We start from the raw sequence: 22,170 nt of genomic DNA, 5'->3' as shown, positions 1-22,170 counted from the left end.
CAACCCGAGCAACATAGTAAGATCCCGTCTCCACAAAAAATAAAAAAATTAGCCGGGCATGGTGGCGCATGCCTGTTGTCCCAGCAACTTGGGAGGCTGACGTAGGAGGATCACTGGAGCCCAGGAGATGGAGGTTGCAGTGAGCTATGATGACACCACTGCACTCCAGCCTGGGCAACAGAGTGAGACCCTGTCTCAAAAATAATAGTAAGAAGAATTTAGTTCCTTAGATGGACCAGCCACGTTTCAGCTGCTTAATAGCCACATGTGGCCAGCGGCTACTCTAATGGATAGTACAAATTATAAAATATTCCATCACTGCAGAAAGGTCTGCTGGATGGCACTGTGGGAGGTGAGGCGCAGCTACCTCTAGGGAGGTAGTGATGGGGGCACGACGAGGCTTCTGGGTGCTGCTGACATTGCTTCTTATCTGGGTGCTGTCGTGAGCATATGCACTTTGTGAATTATTGACTGAGCTGTACACCTACGATTTGGGAGCTTTACTCACTATACCTCAATAAATTTCACATAAAGAATGGACTTTGATAAGTTACAAAAACTCCTCCTACCACAACTACAGATGACAATGATTTAAAGGATGTTTTTATTGGGAACCAGCAATAAAACAGCTACCAGGTATTAAACGCCAGATACAGTATATGCTTTCTATAAATTGTCACAATTAATTCTCAGACCAGCCAGCTTTGTGAGGTAGATATTATTCTCCTCTTTTTACAGAAGAGGAAATTGGGCATAGGTGACTTGCTGTCCGCCTCCCAGTCTGTGCTCACTCCACGACACGCACCGTGAATGCAGGCGTCCATGCTCCCCACACACGCTGCATCGGTCTAAGAAGAAACTCACCCCGTGAGCAATTGTTTAAGGAAACCGGAACACAAAAAAAGATACCTATTTTTGTCTCATATTACTGTAGTAACTTTGACACAAAATCTTTAAGCCTTAAAGACAGCAAGAAAAAAATCAAAATGAAAACACCTGCTGAATGTATTATTTTCACTAATAAAAACCTTGTTTTGACAGGGAATGAATGCATAATTCGTATTTACATAAATCCAAATTAAATTTATTTCAGAAGAACAAATTCTTTTTTATACGTTATACATGTGTAACGTTCACTTCCCAATAGACTCACCAGTGTTCGGAAGGAAGGAAGGTGTTGATCTCCCTAAAAACCTGACTATTCTGCAGATTCTGAGAAGGAAATGCTGGGTGCTACAACTGACACTGGAGGTAAGTGAGCTTTTCACAGGCCTCTGTGTGGAGGGAAGGCTTAGGCCAGAAGTGCAAATAGCTATTAATAGCATTTTGGGGGACATCCAAAAGACTCCTCCACATTTGCCAATTTTTTGGCATCCCTCTCACAGGAAAAGAGTGAAAGGGGTAGAAAGGGGGAGTGGACGAAGGGAGGGAGTGGAAAATACAGACAGACCAACACCCCGGAATCAGCAGACTGAACCCCTCCCCTGCCCCCCCAGCCCCCCACATGACGGGCGCTCCTAGTGCTCACTCCCCTCAGGAACCTTTACCCACCCCCCAGCCTCCCCCCTCTCCTGTGTGCCTCCCTTGCAAATAAAAGAGGACCCCGTTCAACGAGAAGGAAGACCAAAACGCTGCAGGGTTGGTTTGCGTAGCAGCTCCACACCTGGCTTCCTGGACGAACGGACTGAGGACAAGGCTAATGAGATGACTTCAGATTAGAACTCACTGGTTTTTCTCCCCACAAATCGCATCTTTTTGGCTTACCTTTTTTGGTTTGGGAATGTAAGGCAGGACAATTCATATAAAAATGGAGAAATGATTACACAAGACAATCTGTTTAAGGCAAATAACTACAATTTTACATACACACACAAAAAATTTCCCAAGTGACCTGAGACAGAATAGGCACAAACTGGACAGACACTAAGGAGGCATGAGAACCTGCCACTAATAGGTGCTCAACGAAACAAGTTAGCAGGAATGAAGTGACGAGAGTTTTATGTGAAACAGGACCTGGCTGCCAGTAATTCCCTACTAAATAGGTACGTTCTTCCAGAGCCACACCAGGGACCCCTGGCACTAGCTGACTCTGAGAAGACCCTGTGCCTCTTCCCTTTATACCTTCCAGGGTGTTCCACTGCCAGCCACGTGCACAGCCAGGAGTTATCTGGGCATTGCGACTCTGTATTTAGAATACCACCAATACGGTGTTAGTCTGTTCTGCGTTGCTATGGTAAATACCTGAGGCTGGGTAATTTATAAAGAAGAGAGGTTTATTCAGCTCACAGTCCTGTAGACTGAACAAGAAGCATGGTGCCAGCGTCTGCTTCTGGTGAGGGCTTCAGGGAGCTCCCACTCCAAGCAGAAGGCAAAGGGGCAGCAGGTGTCACGTGGCAAGAGAGGGAGCAAAGAAAGGGAGGAGGTGGTGTCAGGCCCTTCAAACAACCAGCTCTGGCGTCATGAACTAACAAAGCCAGAATAAAGCCCGAACTCACGCATGACCTGCACGACCTGGGGAGGGCATCAAGCCACTCAGGAGGGATCCACCCCCATGACTAAACACCTCCCACCGGGCCCCACCTCCAACACCGGGGATGAAATTTCAACAGGAGATTTGGAGGGGCCAAACACGCAAACCACATACACGTTATCCTGCTAATGTGTGCAGGAGGTCATGACCAAAGGCCCTCTGGGCAGAAGACCACTGGAGGCTCAGGGCGAAGACTAAGGCAGAGCTTCTTAGATGGGCGGGGGGTCCCTAGACCACCACCTGAGACAGCTGCCGATCCAAGAGCTGATGGTCCCCGTGGGCCACCACCGTGCTGGGACTGCCTCCAGCTATTCCCTTCCAAAACCCAGGGCAGCAACATCTTCAAGGAAGAGTCAGCACAGGGCTGAGCAGCAGCTCTAGTCACCCCCCAAGTGCCTTTTCTCGCAGCTGCTGTAACTCTGGCTAAGAACAGTGGTGGGGGTGGGGGCAGCGTGGATTAGAGCCATGGACAATCCACAGGCTGTGCTTTTCCCTCCCAGCTCTTCCTCTGACACATTGAAAAGGGAAGCCTATTGTGTCCCTCACCGTCCCATTTCCAAGTGATTGCTCAACTCCCACTTCCAACTGTCCCCCTCATGGAGCTTTCTGCTGCAAAACCAACATGGAAGTCTGATTCCCACAGCAGCTGGGATGCCAAGGGCCACCTCTGACAGGCTTCAGCCTCCAGAACACACAGTCCACCACCTGGGTGGCGCGTGGCTCCAGAGCCACTCTGACCACTGGATCTTCTCTCTCCAGTTTTTCCTTTGTCAGATTTTCTCTACTTTATCTTCTACCAAACTTTCTATTTTTTCTAGTTTTTATTTTCCAAAACCCTTTTTGTTCTCTGAATATTCCTCTTCTTAAATTTGTACCCTGTTTTTTTTCATTCATGCAACGTGCTCTCTGCTCTCTTGGGGATGTGACATCCTCTCTCTGCGATCCTTTGTGTAGCTGTCACTAGCAATCTCTGCCTTTCCTCTGGATCATCAGGGCCTGACCTCTCAGGAAGGGGCTATACCCACCTGCGTGGGCTATTCCCTGGGTTCAGCTGCCAAGCCGGGTAGTAGCTGTTCAACCTCAGAATCCCATCTGGTGGAGTGGTGCCCGAAGTCACTACAGCCCACAACCAACCACAGGAAAGTGACCCAAGTTAAGGCACATACTCTAAATCCCACTGGTTAAATCAATCAGTGGTATCACTCTTGTGCCGATGAAACTCACTTATTTCTGACCCTACCAAATACAGTTTTCACTTATTCACAATGTACCCAGCTGAGACTGAGGTAAGACAGGCTTCCTATAAAATCTGACTTTGTTCTATTTTTAGACTGGGTCATTCAGGCATTAATGTGAATGATGAGCTGATTTGAGGGGAAAAAAATTTTTGAAGTGTATATTTTCAAGCCTACTATGCCTAGAGGTCAAATGACAGAGCAAAGCTTCTTCAAACCCAATTAAGAAAATGAGGAGAATGCTTTCTAATTAGGGGCAAAATAGGAAAAGAATAAACTACTAAAAAGATGGTCAAATTAATTTCTCTGGAGATCTGTGACAAATATAAAGACACTTATCTCTGTACTGTGAACTAGGGAAAGTCCTAATAGGAAGACAGAATATAAAATCTAAATGTTAAAAAAAACTACAATAACTATTACAAAAGCAGGCCTAACTACATTAAAGAATACACTAAAAAAGAGAGAAAGGCCGGGCGCAGTGGCTCACGCCTGTAATCCTAGCACTTTGGGAGGCTGAGGTTGGAGGATCCGCTTGAGGTCAAGAGTTCAAGACCAGCCTGAGCAAAAGTGAGATCCCGTCTCTACTAAAAATAGAAAAAATTAGCCGGGCATGGTGGCGCATGCCTGTAGTCCCAGCTACTCGGGAGGCTGAGGAAGGAGGATCACTTAAGCCCGGGAGTTTGAGGTTGCTCTGAGCTAGGCTGACACCACTCTAGCCTAGGCGACAGAGCAAGACTCTCAAAAAAAAAAAAAAGAGATAAAACCTCATCGCGCTCAATGAAGCAACTGTGTTCTTTTGGGGCAGCTCCTTTGTGTGTCCTGGGACACAGGTGGCAGCAGGGCAGTACCATGCACATCTGAGTGTGGCCCAAGGCAAGGCACCCACCTCTCTGCGCCTCAATTTCATCCTCCAGCAAGGAGGTGACACTCACAGCAAGACTGAAGAGCGGTCACTTTTACAGTGCGTGCCATCACTGCCCACAGAGGAGGGACTATGTCTGCGGACCAGCTGTGGAGGCTGAGTACAGGGCCTGCACAAGACAAAGCCACAGAGACCATGAGGGCCTCGAGCCTCTCAACAGCAACACTCAAGGTGTAAGACATAGGACTGTATGACACCTTCAAAGTCCCAAGGGTAAAGTGACTCACAATCTACAGTTCCATACTGAATAAACTACCAGTCACATACGTGAATGGAACAAAGACGCTGATCTCAAAACAACCATCTCACACACCCCCTTTTCCAGAAACCACTGAGGATATGCACTAACAGATCAAAAGGATAAACCAGGAAAAAGGAAGACAAATGACCAGAAAACAAGGGCTCCAACCCCAGAGAGACGTGAGGAATCTCTGTGCTGGAAAAGCAACCTCGGACTGAGTACAACACAGCGAGACTGAAGAGAGTCAAAGCAGAAGGGAACAGGAAAGACGGAAGGGGAATCGCCAAGAAACAGTCAGACCAAGACAACTTGATGTGTCTGCACGTACGTACAGAGCTTTACCATATGGCCGTAATATTTGGGGACAGTTAGTGATAACTACATAGAAAGTAAGCTAATGGAAAAACAAGGCAATTAATAACTCCAGAGAAAACAAAAATGTATATAAGTATAGTTACATAGTCATAATATTATAAACACCAAAAACTGGTTTAACTACATGTTTTTATTTTACAAATTGGGACGATGTGGGAGAAGGAAGAGAGTTTTAGAGTAAATGTGGGAGAAAGGGGTGAGAGAGAGAGGTAATTATGTAAGAATTAAATCGGAAGGAAGGATCAAAATAAGCCTGTCATTTAGAAATATGAAGGCAGCTAAAAAGTTCACAACAGTTACCTGAGCAAGTGAAGTCAGGGTGCGGCAGTGCTGGGCTCATTTTTTGTTACAAGCTCTGCAGAACTATTTGACCGTAAAAACTATCACCATATAAAAATACAAGTAAAACTAGTTTTAAAAAAACAAAAACCAAAACAAACCACAGGAGTGAACCTTCTAGTCTGAGAACTGACGGATGCTAAGAGGCTGAGTCATCACTGCCCTCCCAGCAAGAACAGCACAGTGGGCCCAGGGAGGGATGGGGAGGGGCCTGCTCCCATTTCCGTCCCACACAGAGGGTCCTCAGCAGAGTCCTATGATCACGCAGTCCAAGTCCTTATGTTGCTGTGATGTAAACCTCTCTGTCTCAACCCCGTCTTCCCTTTGTGAGGCCTTTTGTGGGTCAGTGCGGAACTGAGAGCAGAGCTGAGAAAAAACACGGAGACGGGCTGGCCATGGTGGCTCACGCCTATAATCCTAGCACTGTGGGAGGCTGAGGCAGGAGGATTGCTTAAGGCCAGGAGTTGGAAACCAGCCTGAGCAAAAGTGAGACCCCATCTCTACCAAAAAATTGAAAAATTAGCTGGGTGTGGTGGTGTGTGCCCACAGTCCCAGCAACTCGAGAGGCTGAGACAGGAGGATTGCTTGAGCCCAGGAGTTTGAGGTTGCAGTGAGCTGTGATGACACCGCTGCACTCATGCCTGGGTGACAGTGCAAGACCCTGTCTCAAAAAAAAGAAAGAAAGAAAGTGGAGATGCAGAGGGATGAGCTGGGGGGAGGATAGGCATCTTAGGGAGGGGACATCCCCATGCAGGGAGAGGGTGAGTCAGTACCATGTAAATACCAAAAGACAAGGTGACAGGAATTAGACTATCACAACTGTAAGAGTAAAAGCTGGCATCTGTGCTGTGGCTGCTCAAAGCGAGGACTCACTACCTGCGTGGCTTCTTGGGAAGCCTAGAACCTGGCGTATATGACTCAGGGAAGCCTGAAAGGAACACTTTAACACACCCAATGGAGTTTCCGCACCAAGCATCAGAGGGCATTACCTGTGCACGTAATGGAGCTGGTGGATGGAGTCGATGGCCAGCACCATCTCCCCAATGTAGAATCTTGCCATATCTTCCGGAAGCTTGTCTTCAAATTTACTGAGTAGGGTCAGTAAGTCACCGCCCACGTAGTAATCCATGACTAAGTACTACAAATTGGAAAGAGCGGGAGAATACAAAACTGAGTCACCACTAGACCTGACTGAGGCCAAACGTCTACTGTGGAAGTTCTTTGACTCTTCAAGTCTGGATCGACGGCTTCTCAATTGTTCTTCTGTCATCCAGGACTGACCTTCTTGGAACATGAACCCCGATGAACCGTACACTGCTGTAATTTCAAGTTATGCATATGGCAGAGAACAGACGTCAATGAATAACACATTTAACCAATGAAAGAAACAATTGGAGGGTTCGAGGCTGGCGAAGGCACTCTAAAAGCTACTGACCCACAGTAGAAGCAAGTTAATGGCCCATCAAATCTTACTGGGTTTAAAAATAATTCTCCAGAAGGACACTGGACCAGGGAAGGGAGGCAAATTATCTAAAATCGCACGTGATATTCGCAGCTCTTACCAGAAAGATGGTATCCTGAAAGAGCTGAAAATAAGTATTTAGAGGTTTACCCCCACACAAAAATCAGAAAAGCTACTGTTTAAGTAGAAATTAGAGCAAGAGGAGGAAAAACATCTCCCACTAACGGTGCTGAGCCCATCTTTCCTCAGAGCCAGCCGGCAGGGCTCCGCCTGGGCACAGTCTCTGCACAGAAGTCTCACGCCATGAAGCTCGGGGCGGTGGAGGCCCTGATGGGGGCATCTCACCCCAGGACGGGCAGGACGTCAAAGCCAGAGTCCGAGTGGCAGCCAACACCTCCACCGCCCGGGGCCGCGAAGCCTCAGAGATCACTGAAGAAACAGGCAGTCTCGGCCCCGCAGCAATCGCCTTCCTTGGTGTTAACTTCCTTGTAAGACACGAATTCCCTGGTCTGAATAGCTAACTTTTAACTACTCCCACAGGGAGGAAATGCCTTGTTAACTCAGGCAGGGAAATAATCCTGTCATACTCATGGAGAACCTAACGATAACGACAACTACCAGTCACTGCGCAACTACGGCGTTCGGGCCCGCAGGCTGCAGGAAGCAGGCCCAGTGCCCCTTGTCAACCCCCACCCCAGCACCCTCGGGAGTCCATTTCACACAGGAGGCCTGACGACATAGCCAGAGTCGGCAGGGAGCAAGTGACAGAGCGAGGACCAGACCCAAGCAGGCAGACTCCAGCGCCCGTCGCCTGCAACCCAGCGCTGCAGTGTTTCCTAAGAAAGGCAATCACCGTGCCGGTGGGCTTGTCTGAGGAAGAGAGTGGGCCCTGGCTAGATCTAAGGAAACCAGAGAAGCCTTCATTTTAGGTGCCTGTTCTCAAACAGAACCTTCACCAGCAACAGTCTCATCCTGCTTACAAGACTCTCTTCAACTGTCCCCTCCTGAAGTCTCCCTGCCCGGCTCAGACACTGCCCCATCCCTTCCAGTCAACTGACTCTTAGGGCAAGAGTCCCGACCTAACGGTTCTCTGTCCCTTCCACCTCTCGCCCAACTCCTGCCACACAGAACACTCTCAGGGGATGTTTACTCACTCACTCTCAACAATATACCTATTGGCACCCTTCTGGGTGACAGGGACATTGGTGTGAACAAGGTCCCTGCACAGAGACCTCACACTGTGTGGAGGGAGAGACCATGGCATGCACCAAGACCAGACAGCAGTAAGTGCCAGCACGGACACATGCCGCCTAGCACATAGTGACAACCAGAAAATGCCTAGCTGCGGCCTGAAGGGCAGCTGGAGGTTGTGTCCAGACAGAGGGTATGTGCAGAGAGGCCGGAGGAAGGTGGCATGCCAGAGGGATGGAAAAGGATGACTGGCTGGAGCCCAGTGGTGGGGCCCTGGCCACGGTGGGGACTGTGGCTCCACTCTAAGGGCCGTGGGGTAAAGCAACCCAACTATGTTCAAGGTCTTCTCTGATGGGGCAGGGAGGACGCAGCCCAGGCGGTGAGGGGCCGTGCATGGAGGGCAGTGCGGAGCGAGGACAGTGGTGGGCCCTGGAGACACTCTGGAAGGACAGGCTGCAGCAGCTGCTGGTGCAGGTGGCACAGTGAGGCAAAAGGAGGTGAATGAACGATCAAGACCTTCGGCCCCTGAACAAAGTCAGAGAAATGGTTTCTAGCTGAGCCCCAACCGTTCCCATGTCTACCTGGAAATCTAAAAAGAACACAGAAAGCATACTATAGCAGTGCCAAATCTGGCTGAGGGTCACCTGGAAAACAAGTGTGTAAGGAACATAAGCTGCAAGGGCTCATCAGGCAGACAGGTAGAAACTTATTCTGGAGTAAGAACTATCCCAACTCTTTACTCTGTCGTGTAACGCAGGATTCTGAGTTAAGTCACTAAGGTAGTGCCCCTTTAGTTAGTGGTGAAACAGGTTTAGTTTTTATAAAACTCCAAGTCAGACACCTATAACAAACGCCATGACACGAACCAGCTCTGTGGGCAGGCAGAGGGGCCACGTGAGACACCCGGCACCAGCCTGAGCTCACGCTCAGCTGTCTGCTTTCCACGCTGGCCTCCTGCCTTCTGCACAGTCACCTAGGAGCGAGGAACCTGCCCAGATGCACCAGCCCACGGGCGGAAGGTCTGCGGCCCCAGGAACTGGATCCGCAGTCACATGCTGGAAAGCTTTGGCACCCTCACTTTCTCTCACCCTGTTTTCATGGCACTTCTAACCAAGCAACTCCAAAAACTCAGGCTGCAGCATCTTCACTGGGATCCTAATTTACACGTCTTAACTTAGAATAAACCTGGTAATGCCTAACATTTTAGACAGTAGCATACTATGCTGATTTTGGGAAAATATTAGAAACAAAACAAAATCATTGTGTTCCTCTGTAGACATCCATGTTGTCTAGTACCACTTGGAAATATCATTCAGTTCTTAACAAAAGAGGAAATAACTGGACACAGTCCACTTGGGTCCTCAGAGCAGGGACACTGACCCAGGAAGTGAGGGGTTTCTGTGGAGACAGTCTCATAGCATCGGGACTCTGCAGTCTGCCAGACAGGCCGGGCTGGGACCGGGCACAAATGCTGTCATCTGTGTGCTCACCCTGGGCAAGTGATCTCACCTCCCTGTGCCCCAGATACCCCATTTATGAAACGGTGATGATCACAAAGGCCTAACTCCCTGGTTGTCGGGAAGACTAAGATAACGCACCGGCCTAACGTCGTAAGTGCTCAGTGAACACCAGCTGAAACAAACATAAATTTTCAAAATTCTAAAAGAGTATATAACACACCGTTTTACCTAATCCTGGACTTTCCAATCCTAGGGATTTCTTTGATGTTTGAAAGAGATTATTTTAAGATGAATAAAAGAAATCCTGCATTTATTCCATTTCTTGTGAGCCAATGGAGCACATGACCAAGGAGCTTCAGTGTGAACATGTAAGTGGCTGTTATGGAAAGAGAGGCTGTGGTGACAACAGCAATTATACCCCCTTGCAGCTGTTGCTGCTGCTGCAGACACAGTCCCAGCCGGAGGGAGTTAAGCCCAGACCTGCTTCTCTGAAGTCTGCACAGGCCCGTCCACCCAGAGCTCCATGAGGTGGGCTCTTTTAGGTTTCAGTAGACCTAGAAAGTCATTCTAGGAATAAAAAGTCGTGAAGAAAGCAGTCCTGAGGGTCACTCAGTGCCTGAGACCAAAGGTCCGGTTTCCCCTTCACTTCTAAGTTAGTTGTCCCACGAGTGTTTTACAAGGCAACCATGCTCAACTCTACACACGTGTGGATCCCAACCCTGATTACGCAGCACTGAAGTTAGCCCTGCTCAAGTCAGAAGATAGATGACAGACACATGGAAACCAAGTCACCTAAAAACTGTATTAGATGCCTCCCGCGGCAGCTCCTCCACTGCGGGGACTGTGGACCAGCCTGAGGCATTCGCTGGTGTAGAGCTGCAACTGTGTAAATCCCCACGGCAGTTTCTTTTTCTTATACATAATTCAAGATTGATAATGTTTCAGACCCCAGTTTACTTAAATGTCATAAACTCAGTGAACAAAGTAATCAGGTTATCTAGTGATTTAGAGAAAAATTAAATACATGCTTTCATAAGTCTGTTTAACAAAACATCCTACCAGACAATTACTACAATAAAACAAACCCCTCCATTTTATCTAGTCCAGTATACATTTTTCTAATGTCAGTTGCAAATCATCTTACTTAATTTTTAGTGGCAGCACAAAGGAATCCAAAAACTTAAGTGAAATATCACCGGATCGAGAGTCTCTGGGCTCCGGCGTCGCAAACGTACCAGGTAATTCTCGTCCTGGAAGGCGTAGTGCAGCGCGGTGATCCACTGGCAGTCCCCGTTCACCAGCACGTCACGCTCCTCTCGGAAGCAAGCCGTCTGCAAAGCAGAAGGGGCACCAGTCTGCGCCACCAGGGAAATGTCCCAGAGAGCACATTCCTGATTTTGGGGTCCCCGTTTCAACAGGCTCCAGAGACAGTGTCCCCCGTCCCCCTCCTTCCAGGCTGCACGGAGGAGAGTCCCTTACCTCACAGGGAATCAAACGCACCCCTAGGCTCTGCAGCACTGAGGCAGAGCCATCTTTCTTTCTTTCCACTCCCGAGCCCTGCGCAAGCACCTGAGGCTGCTGAGAATGTACTTGCACCACCGTCCCCTCCCCAACGCCCCACTTCTACAGCCAGCCTCGGATCTGCCCCATCCTCACGCTGGACTCCAGCAGCAGCCCCGGCGGGCTCCTCCATCCAGCATCACCTGCCTTCCCGACCAGATCGACCTCCTGAAGGTGCCCAGGTCTGTGCTGCCCCCACCCGCCACCAAGTAGCCGCATGGCGGGCAGGGCAGGGCACACACCGGAGCGCTGAGCGCGTCAGTTACCCTGAGGAAACACGACTTATTCACAGTACACTGACGAATATGATCACAACAAGATTCTCCTGTGGAGACCTATGCCTGGGAGCACGTGGGTAAAAGGCTACCTTTTAGGCTGCTGTAGCTTTTTAAAAAAAGTGCTGTAACACACAGGCTGCACCTTCTATTTAAAAGTAACCAGGTCTTCGGTATAATTATAGTAAAATTTCCTCTTTATTGAGCACATAACATAACAAGATTTAAACTTTCTTATATCTGAAACTTGTAAAGCTTAAAAAGAAAAAGTATAGCCACAGTGGCTTCTCGGCGAGGCACTGGAGCCCAAGATCGACCCCCTCTCGCACAAGAGTCTCGTGGTGACCTCAGTAATTTGTTTTTTTCCACAAGATTTTCTTTCCTAAACTTTTAAGTTTTCCTTTCAAAACAAAATGGCTGAGGTGGATGTATCCCAACTCTAGTCATTACAACACAACGGGCGGTCGACAATCAGCTTTCACGGTCCAGACGTGCAGAGACAAGCAGCTCTGGAACCACTGGACCCCCTTTGCCAAGGGCCACCCCAACCACAGGGCTCACTGAAGGGACAGCTGCAGGGAAACCTCAGCACTGGTGTGCCCGACCTCCTGTCGTCCAGGCCCTCTTCCAGGAACAAACGGTGGTGAAGTGAGTCCCGGGCGAGGTGGGACTGGAGGAGGCCGGGGCAGCCAGCGCCCTGCAGCATCTGTACGTGGCTCCCGAGAGGAGACCACGCATCTGCACGCTTGGCATCGACCTACCCACATTTCGCGTAAAACAAACTCTTCAACTGGGAACTGCCTGCACGGAGACTACTGACAGGACAGACGTGTTATTCAGCAGTTTAGTTTTATTTTATTTAAAAAGCAGAGAAACTTTTAGTATTTTTGACCAAAAAAGATCAAATAAAGACCTAGCCTGGTCTAAAAGTTATGAACTTACACTGCTTAGCAACTCTTCTACTGCCTAACCTCTTGTTTAATTCATGATTTTAAAGAAAATTTTTTACAAGTCAATGTAAAATTTAAAGTTTAAAATAAGTCTAGTAAGAATAAAAAGATAAATTATTTACAACTAGCATTATAATCGACGCATATATGTTTTTCTGTATCTCATACATATGTATATCCCATTATATGTAGTCTAGGATAATCATCATGACTAGCAGACATTTCTGGACTTTTCTGAGTATGCCACTTATGTTGGATCTGTGTAACCAGATTCAAAATAAATGAGCACTATTCACTCCTAAAATTTACTTATCCACCACAACAGCTGGGTAAATACCAAACACATTATATCTCCCCAAACTTTCATGTAATAGTGGCTACTTTTTTTCCCATAAAATATTGCTTCAGGCCGGGCACGGTGGCTCACGCCTATAATCCTACCACTCTGGGAGGCCGAGGCGGGCAGATTGTTTGAGCTCAGGAGTTCGAAACCAGCCTGAGCAAGAGCGAGACCCCGTCTCTACTAAAAATAAAAAGAAATTAATCGGACAACTAAAAATATATAGAAAAAATTAGCCGGGCATGGTGGCACATGCCTGTAGTCCCAGCTACTCGGGAGGCTGAGGCAGAAGGATCGCTTGAGCCCAGGAGTTTGAGGTTGCTGTGAGCAAGGATGACGCCACGGCACTCTAGCCAGGGCAACACAGTGAGATTCTGTCTCAAAAAAAAAAAAAAAAAAAATGGCTTCAGGGATGTTCCCGAGTTTGCCGCAATTGCAGTGGGGGCGTGCGGGGCTGTGGGGCTGCTCAGCTGGGGCTAGTGGTCTGGGGACAGGGGCTGGAGGAAGCATGAGGTAAGATGATGGAGTGAGGATGGAAGGGAAGAGCACCAAGGCAAAAAGGGAAGGAAGGAGGGAAGACTGTGTGTGCAATGTGGGAGCTGTGAAACCCAGTGGTTGAAGCAGTCATGGACACCAATATTTTGAGCCCAAGTGACTCCAAAACAGTGATAACTCTGTCAGCCAACATGCATTTATTGAGCAATAAATGGGCATAAGACCTTGTGCTGGGTGCCATAATATGGAAGAGGAAATGAGTATGGATTAGGAAAAGGACCAGGCCATAAATGACTTAGACATTGCTGATTTAATTTGAATTTGGTTACACAGATCCAATATAAGTTGAATATTCAGAAAAGTGCAAGAATGTCTGCTAGTTACAATGATTACCCTACATTATCCTGAGGCACCGGAAGGATGCTGAGAATACCCACAAAGTTAATAAAAACCCAGATGGGCCAGGTGCTGTGGCTCATGCCTGTAATCCCAGCACTCTGGGAGGCTGAGGTGGGAGGATCGCTTGAGGCCAGGAATTCAAGACCAGCCTGAGCCAAGAGCAAGACCTCAGCTCTACAAAAAATACAAAAAGTAGCCAAGTGTTGTGGTGCATGCCTGTAGCCCCAGCTATTCAAGAGGTTGAAGCAGGAAGATCGTTCGAGCGCAGGAGTTTGAGGTTGTTGCAGTGAGCTATGATGCTGTCACACTGCACTCAAGCCCGGGTGACAGAGTGAGACTCTATCGCAAAACAAACAAACAAACAAACAAAACCTGGATGGAGCTTAGGAAAGATCTGACCTAAATAAATGGTTGCATTATCTGCCCAATGTGGCAGCTGTAAGAATTCCAGAATGAAAGATGAAAGTGTCACCTAAAATTACTAGGAGGGTGTGAGTGGTAGGATAAGAGGCTAGAAGCCAAAGAAAGACTTTCCAAAAGGAAGAGGTGGAGGCACTGGACTCTAGAGGGGAGTGCCCGGCTACAAGGCCAAGCAGTCCTGGAGCGCAGCTGCAGTGGCGCCGGCAGACCTTGCTCGAACAGGTTACAGAGACACGGGGGGCACAGCAAGCCACTGCCACAGGCGCTAAGAGCCTTCTGGCAGAGGCGCGACGAGTCAAGCAGATCTGAAAGGATGGAGCAGCAGGAAACTGGCCAGGAAGGGTACGTGGCTCTGAGGCAGAAGAGCGCAGGTGAGGATGGAGCGGCGAGATGGCCAGAGGAGGAGCCCGGCCAGCCCTGTCGGGTTACGAGGGAGACCAGGGGCTGAGTGTGGGGCTGCAGAGATGGGGTCAGGGGCAGGAAACAGCCACTGTGAGAACTGACACTGAACCAGGAGAAAGTGCGTCAGAGACTACCGAGCACAGTAATCCACTTGTATTTACAATCTTGACTCTCCCTCTAAGTGGGACTATGAAAACACTTCTGTATGTAAGTAGGCTCCAAACTCTGTAATTCCTTTTGCAGATGGAGCGGAACTTCGATAAATGCCTAAACTTCCATGGAGATTTTAATATGCCTTTACAGTAAACCCCGCTCCGGCCAGTGTACTTGAGGGCGTCCTCTCCAGCACGGCGCCTGGTAAATGCGTGAGCGCCACTGAGGAGAGCGGCAGATGCCAGGAGGACACCAGGACTTACTGACAAAGACCAGCTCACTCCGCGAGGAAGGCAGTGAGGTGACTGCAGTCTTTACCCAGCTGGGCTTCACTGTCACTTCTCACTCACACGAAACCCCATTTTTATTTATTTTTTAATACTCCACATGTACCTCTGCTCTTTTAAGCATCTCCCACTTGTTGAGGATTTTCATCGCGTAAATTCGCTCAGTGTTCTTCATTTTGACAACAGCAACCTGGAATACAAATGTGAGTTTAACAGAAATTTAGTTAATGGAACAAAAGGCGAGCACATTTTAATATAACTACAGTGAAATCTTAATTGCCTGGGAAGCCTGGGAAACACGCTGTGAAGGAAAGTGAAGTTTTCCACACAAATAAAAATTTGCCCTTTTATGTGCTGAAACTCGATTTTTAACCCCCCTGCAACTTGAATGATACCACTCGCTCACTCATAAACTCTAGCACTGAGTGATCGGCGCACAGGGGCTAACTGTCCTCCACTTCGGGTTATGTCTGCAGATTTTCATTGAAAAAGAAAAAGAAAAGGAAAAGGAAAAAGAAAAACATTTCTAATGTTCGATGGCACAGTAAGGTGACTATAGTAACAACAATGTATTGTGTATTTCAAAATAGCTCCAAGTGAGGACCTGAAATGTTTTCAACACACAGAAATGACACATGCAGGGGGTGAGGGACACCCCAAACACCCTGACTTGATCATTACACATTCAATGCACATAACAAAGTATCGTAAGTAGCCCATAAATATGGACAAATATTATGTATCAATAAATTTTTTTTTAAACGCTCACCTTTTAAAACTCATTACTAGCCCGAGGTTTTCCCTCCCTGCTTTCCGAGGCCCCGCTGGTGCTCTCCCCTCCTGTGGCTGGCACTCATTTCTACATCGGCGCCCACCGTTCTTGCACTGAGAATCTTTTCTTCATGGGTAGTAACTGTGTGAGCTCTGGAGTGTAACCTGGGCAAATTCACTTGTTTGTGCCTCAGTTACCACAACTACACAAGAGGATCAGAGCAGGACAGGCCTCCTGAGACAGCTGCGAGGCCCAACTAAGTCACGTGATGTCAGTGCCCAGCATTTTGGCTCACAGCCATGTGCTTCAAGCCATAACTCAAGTGCTACCTCTTTCAGGAAGTCCTCTTAGATATTTTGGGCTCTGCCAAATCTTGAATGAGCTCTTCCATCACTACCAACATCTGTCCTGGCGTCTGCACCATTGTGTGGCACGTTCTAGCCCAGGTAAATTGATCATTCATTGGCCCAGGTTCCCGCTATGGCACTGTACCCCACTCAGTGGCAGTGACGGTGACTTCCATACCTTTTGGTTGCCAAGGGCATGCAGCAACATGGAACAAAGAGTTCTTAAATGGCATCATTTACTCCCCTGTCTTTCTAAATACCATACACTACGCAATAGCACTGTCAAGTACTCATGAGAGCTAGCATTCACTGACCACCTTGCAGGCAGCAGAAACTGTGCTAAGCAATTTATCTGTTCTCTAATTGCATCCTCACAACAATCCCAGGTGGTGGAGGGTTTTAAACTCTATTATTTTATAGACATGCTATTTGAGGCTTGAGACACTCTCAGGCATAGGCTTTTAAAGACTACATCATAATGACAGTCACAATTAGTCTTCCCTTGGCAACAATGCGGGTTCCACAACGAACATGCCCCGATGTGACGCCAGAGCCTGCTGAGGGTCAGGGCACCTGCCCTATGTCACAGGGCTCCCAGTCAGCTCTCCCCAGCTGGCCACCTCCCTCATCACCGCCCTCACGGCTCCCTGTGGTGGGGCAGTCACACTTGAGCTACTGCGTATTAACTATGGTCTTAGAAACCAATTATCAAGTCTGATACAATATTGAATAAACTAAAAATGAACAGTGCCTAAATATAGGCTTAGGAAGCTCTCCTACGTGGGAAACAGGGGTACATACTTTATTACCACAATGGGAGCATCTACTTCTTCCTCAGAATCAGCTATCATCTAGGTAAAGTGAGATATCAGCATTTTTAAAAGCTCCATAATACCTGCTACAGAAAGGGTCTACCTTAGAAGGAATAGTAGAGCTGATAACTTTTTAAGAAGAACACTGAAATTCTAAAGATGACAACCTCATGAACAATTCAGATCTGAGAATGAGATGAACAACACTGAGTTCTTACTGGGAAGCTTAATTCTTCACTTATTCTTAGCCAAAAGGCCAAGATGAGATAAGGGAAGCTTAATTCTTTAAACCAGGCATACTAGGGCACAGGCTATTTCTAGAAACCATACAAAACGGCTCGGATAAAATACATGGAAAGATGTAACTGCCCACAGAAAAATATCTGTCAAATCAATAATAAGTAAAATTTAATGTTTTTTTTTTAATTTCTATATATTGAACAAGCTTTTCCTATTGCAATACAATCTACAGAAAAAAGAATTTGTAGAAAATCTTGTTTGGTTTATCAGAAACTTCTTCCTGGCCAAAAACTCAGTTTTAATTGTTTCAAAGCGATGACGATCCCCAAAATATCTCCAAAATTAGACATTTCGGCAAAGGAATAAAAGCCCAAATGATTTTACAAAACATTACAAAGTGATCCTAGGACGTGATGGTAAAGTGTAGTACCTGATGCCAGCCAGATCCTGCACCGAGGGAAAAAGAAAAAGCAAAACAATGTCATAAAGAACATCACTGGGCCAACTACAAACTGTGGTGTAAGGAAAACTCGATCAGTTTAAATTAAATGAAAACACACAAACTGTGGCTATATAAAAGAAGACCCCTACTAGAAAACAGGCAGTGAAGGACAGGCATACGTCATTTTATTGTGTTTTGCAGATACTGTGTTTCTTTACAAATTCCAGGTTTGTGGCTACCCTGCGTCAAGCAGGTCTATTGGCACCATGTTCCCAACAGCACATGCTCACTGTCTCTGTGTCTCATTCCAGTAATTCTCACATTTCAAACTTTTCATAATTATTATGTCTGTTATGCTGATTTGTGATCAGTGATCTTTGATACTGTAATTGTTCTGGGGTGCCACGAACCATGTCCATATAAGACGACAAACTTAATCGGTGTGTGTTGACTGCTCCACCAACCAGCAGTTCCCCCATCCTCTCTCTCCTTGGGTCTCCCTATTTCCTACCACACAACAATATTGAAATTAGGCCAATTAATAACCCCACAATGGCCTCTAACTGTTTGAGTGAAAAGAAATGAAAGGAAGAGTCACATGTCTCTCTCTTTAAATCAAAACCTAGAAATGATTAAGCTTAGTGAAGAAGGCATGTCAAAAGCCGAGACAAGCTGAAAGCTGGGCCTCTTGCACCACAGTTAACCAAGTTGTGAATGCAAAGGAAAAGTTCTTGGCCAAGCACGGCGGACAGTGGCTCACACCTGTAATCCCAGCGCTTTGAGAGCCGAGGCGGGAGGATCTTTCGAGCCCAGGAGTCCAAGGCTGCAGTGAGCTATGATTACATCGCTGTACTCCAGCCTGGGCGATAGAGAGGGACCCTGTCTTCTTAAAAAAAAAAAAGGAAAAGGAAAAGTTCTTGAAGGAAATTCAAAGTTCTATTCCACTGAACACACAAATAATAAAAAAGCGAAGCAGCCTTATTGCTGATATGAAGAGAGTCTGAGTGGTCTGGACAGAAGATCAAACCAGCCATGACATTCCCTTAAGCCAAAGCCTCATCCAGAACAAGGCCCTGACTCTCTTCAATTCTGTGAAGGCTGAGAGAGGTGAGGAAGCTGCAGAAGAAAAGATGGAAGCCACAGCAGAGGTTGGCTCATGAGGTTTAAGGAAAAAAGCCATCTCTATAACATAAAAGTTCAAGATAAAGGAGCAAGGGCTGACACAGAAGCTGCAGGAAGTTACCAAGAAGATCTGGCTAAGATCAATGATGAAGGTGGCTACACTAGGCAACATATTTTCAATGTAGATGAAACATCCTTATATTGGAAGATACCACCTAGGACTTCAAAGCTAGTGAGAAGTCAATGCCTGGCTTCAAAGGGCAAACTGACTCTCGTTAGGGATTAATGCAGCTGGTGACTTTATGTCAAAGCTACTCCTCACTTACCATTCTGAAAATCCTAGGGCCCTTAAGAATTATGCTAAATCTACTCTGCCTGTGCTCTAGAAATGGAACAGCAAAGCCTGGATGACAGCACATATATTTACAGCATGGTTTATTGAATATTTTAAGCCCACTGTTGAGACCTGCTGCTCAAAAAAAGATTCCTTTCAAAATATCCCTGTTCATTGACAATGCACCTGGTCACCCAAGAGCTCTGATGGAGATATGCAAGGAGATGAACGTTGTTTTCAAGTCTGCTAATGCAACACCCATTCTGCTGTCCATGGATTTAGGAATAATTCTGACTTTTGAGTCTTATTATTTAAGTAATACATTTCCTAAGGACACAGCTGCCATAGACAGTGATTCCTCTGGTGGATCTGGGCAAAGTACACTGAAAACCTTCTGGAAAGGATTCACCACTCTAGATGCCATTAAGAACATCTGTGATTCACGGGAGGAGGTAACAACATCAACATTAACAGAGGTTTGAAGAAGTGGATTCCAACCCTCACGGATGACTTCGAGGGGTTCAAGCCTTCAGTGGAGGAAGTCGCTGCAGATGTGGCGGAAACAGCAAGAGAACGAGAATCAGAAGTGGAGCCTGAGGGTGGGACTGAATTGCTGCGATCTCATGATAAAACTGGAACAGATAAGGGGTTGCTTCTTATGGATGAGCAAAGAAAGTGGTTTCTTGAAGTGGAATCTACTCCTGGTGAAGATGCTGTGAACACTGTTGAAATGACAACAGAGGATTTAGAACATTCCACAAATGCAGCTGGTAAAGTAGCAGCAGGTTTGAGAGGATTGACTACAATATTTAAAGATAGTTGCAAACCACTATCGAATAGCACCACATGCTACAAAGTAATGTTTCGTGAAAAGAAGAGTTAATCAATACAGAAAACTTCATTTTTTTTATTATTTTAAGAAACTGTCACATCCACCCCACCCTTCAGCAACCACCACCTTAATCAGTCAGCACCATCAACAGAGGCACGACCTTCTACCAGCAAAAAAGATTATAACTCCCTGAAGGCTCAGATGATCATTGGCATTTTTTAATAATAAAGAATTTTTAATTAAGGTATGTACATTGTTTTTTAGACACATGCTATTGCACACTTAATAGACTACAGTATAAACATAACTTTATATGCAATGGGAAACCAAAAAAATTGTGTGGGTTGCTTTATTGTGATACTTGCTTTATTGGGATGGTTGGAACTGAGCCTGGAGATATCTCCAAGGTGTGTCTGTGTAGGGTAAAAGGTCTTCCTTCACACAGGCAACGTACTCTCAGTGGTTCTGAAAAACGTATGTGTGTACGCACGCACACAGAGCAAAGGGGGGAGGGGGCAAGACTGACAAAGAAGAGCACAATCCCCAAGGACAGAGTACACGCAAAGATGTTCACAAAAGGACATCCAGGCAGAGGGTCAGACTGGTGTTCTGTGGACCATTCTATTCATGCAAGTGTTCTGATAATTTAAAATCGTTTCCAAGCAAAGTTCGTTTCGTCGTCTTTTTTTTTTTTTTTAAGCGATTCTAGGAACAAGAGAGACAGCAGGGCGGAGTGGCTGGGTACAGAGGCTTTGGGTCAGGCAGGGGGATTCAAGTCCAGCCTACCACAGCCCACCCTGGGACCATAGCCCATTGCTCTGAGACTCAGTTTCTCATCTCTCCAGTGGAGCAGTAGCTGTGTGAGTGGTACAGTCAGCAGCTAGAAAGTGCAGTGTGCACTGACCCAGGTGAAGCATGTTGTGCACACCACACACGGCCCAGTGAGCCGCTGGCTGCTGTTATGCCCCAGGCAGACCCCGGCATTGCCTCGAATTAGCTAGGGAACCACCCTTCCAGAGGGGGTGCCAGCATGAAAGGAACATCCTAGACTGGGCTGTTCTCAAGACACTGAGAAGGTGTTTTCAAAGCCATTATGCTATAGAAAAGGGCAATACCCCAAATATCCTGAACCTTGTTTATATAATAATCTAGAAATGTTTCTCTCACCTCTGTTGGGGGGCGGGGCATAGGGGCTGCAATTTTGAGGTGTACATTTGCTATGCTCACAACACTCCATGTACACCAGTGGCGTGCACACAGTTCTGGACTCTGCAAGTTCCTGCCTGGGGGCTGCAGGTACACACATCCGTGCTCCACCATTGACCCAGCAGACACTTGCCCTCCCCGAGCTTAGCATTAAAAAAATATTATTCAATCATAACCATATGTGAAGAACACATCTGGTCCGAACATTGATAAGAGCACCGTCACTTCTGTCACTCACTTGGTGCTTTCAGAGACAGAGAGGCTGCAATCAGGTGCAGTTCGGCAGGCGACTACAGGAACAGCCTGTGGGGCCACAGGGTGATTGTGACATTAGCTACAGAACCCACTGGGACCCTGAAAGGACATTGGTGGACGGTGTTGACACCAAAGAATGACTCAGGGTTGGGGGCATTTGTGAGTTGCTACAGCCTGGAGAGGGAATGAAGGGAGGAGTGAAGGCCTGGCCCAAAAGGACGCATTTCCTTAATTGGGGAGGAACCTGAAAGGTGATCGATGTCATCTTTTTTGAAACTCATAAAACTGAGTTTTGCATTCAGTTCTTTGGCAAAGAAGAGCACTAGAAACACCTATAAACTATTTAGGCAAAATAACTTTCTCTCTCATCCTTTCACTTTCCCTCTCAATCATGGTCTCTCCACCTTGGTGTGCCTTTCTTGCCTCTCAGAACCACCCTCTCAGGTGGGTGCAGCTGTGACTGCACAGCTCTGCACAGGTACCCACTGTCACGTGACACAGATCGTTTTATTGTCCAATTTTTCCTCAGTAACCAACAAGCACATTTCCCCAGCCAAAGAGAGCTTAAGATTAGACCTAAGCATAGGTGTTAATACACATCCCAGTTAAAGAAGCAAAGCTCATCAGGTGACTCCGTGCCACACCGCCTGAGGCAGCTAGAGCCTGACCCCCTTGTCCTGGCCTCACTGTGTGCCACAGGCCCCCAGGGTAGTTTCCCCAGCTGGGTGGCTGTACTATCTCTCCCCTCACACAGAGCCCATCAGACTCG

General features: G+C 47.0%; 1 protein-coding gene across 1 annotated transcript in view; it reads right to left on the bottom strand.

Moving 5' to 3' along the window:
* Nucleotides 1–22,170, bottom strand: part of CDC42BPB (CDC42 binding protein kinase beta (DMPK-like)) — a 122,094-nt gene that overhangs the window by 53,251 nt on the left and 46,673 nt on the right. Inside the window, exons 2-4 of the mRNA XM_012647055.1 lie at nt 15,146–15,237; nt 10,994–11,089; nt 6,635–6,783 (exon numbers count right to left, since the gene is read on the bottom strand). Coding sequence (XP_012502509.1) covers nt 6,635–6,783; nt 10,994–11,089; nt 15,146–15,237 — 337 coding nt within the window. The remainder of the gene's footprint in view (nt 1–6,634; nt 6,784–10,993; nt 11,090–15,145; nt 15,238–22,170) is intronic.

This window comes from Propithecus coquereli, unplaced genomic scaffold, assembly GCF_000956105.1.
Source record: "Propithecus coquereli isolate 6110/MARCELLA unplaced genomic scaffold, Pcoq_1.0 Scaffold256, whole genome shotgun sequence".
Classification (NCBI taxonomy): domain Eukaryota; kingdom Metazoa; phylum Chordata; class Mammalia; order Primates; family Indriidae; genus Propithecus; species Propithecus coquereli.
Note: the sequence above shows the minus strand (reverse complement) of the source record. Positions and strands in the feature narration are given on the sequence as shown.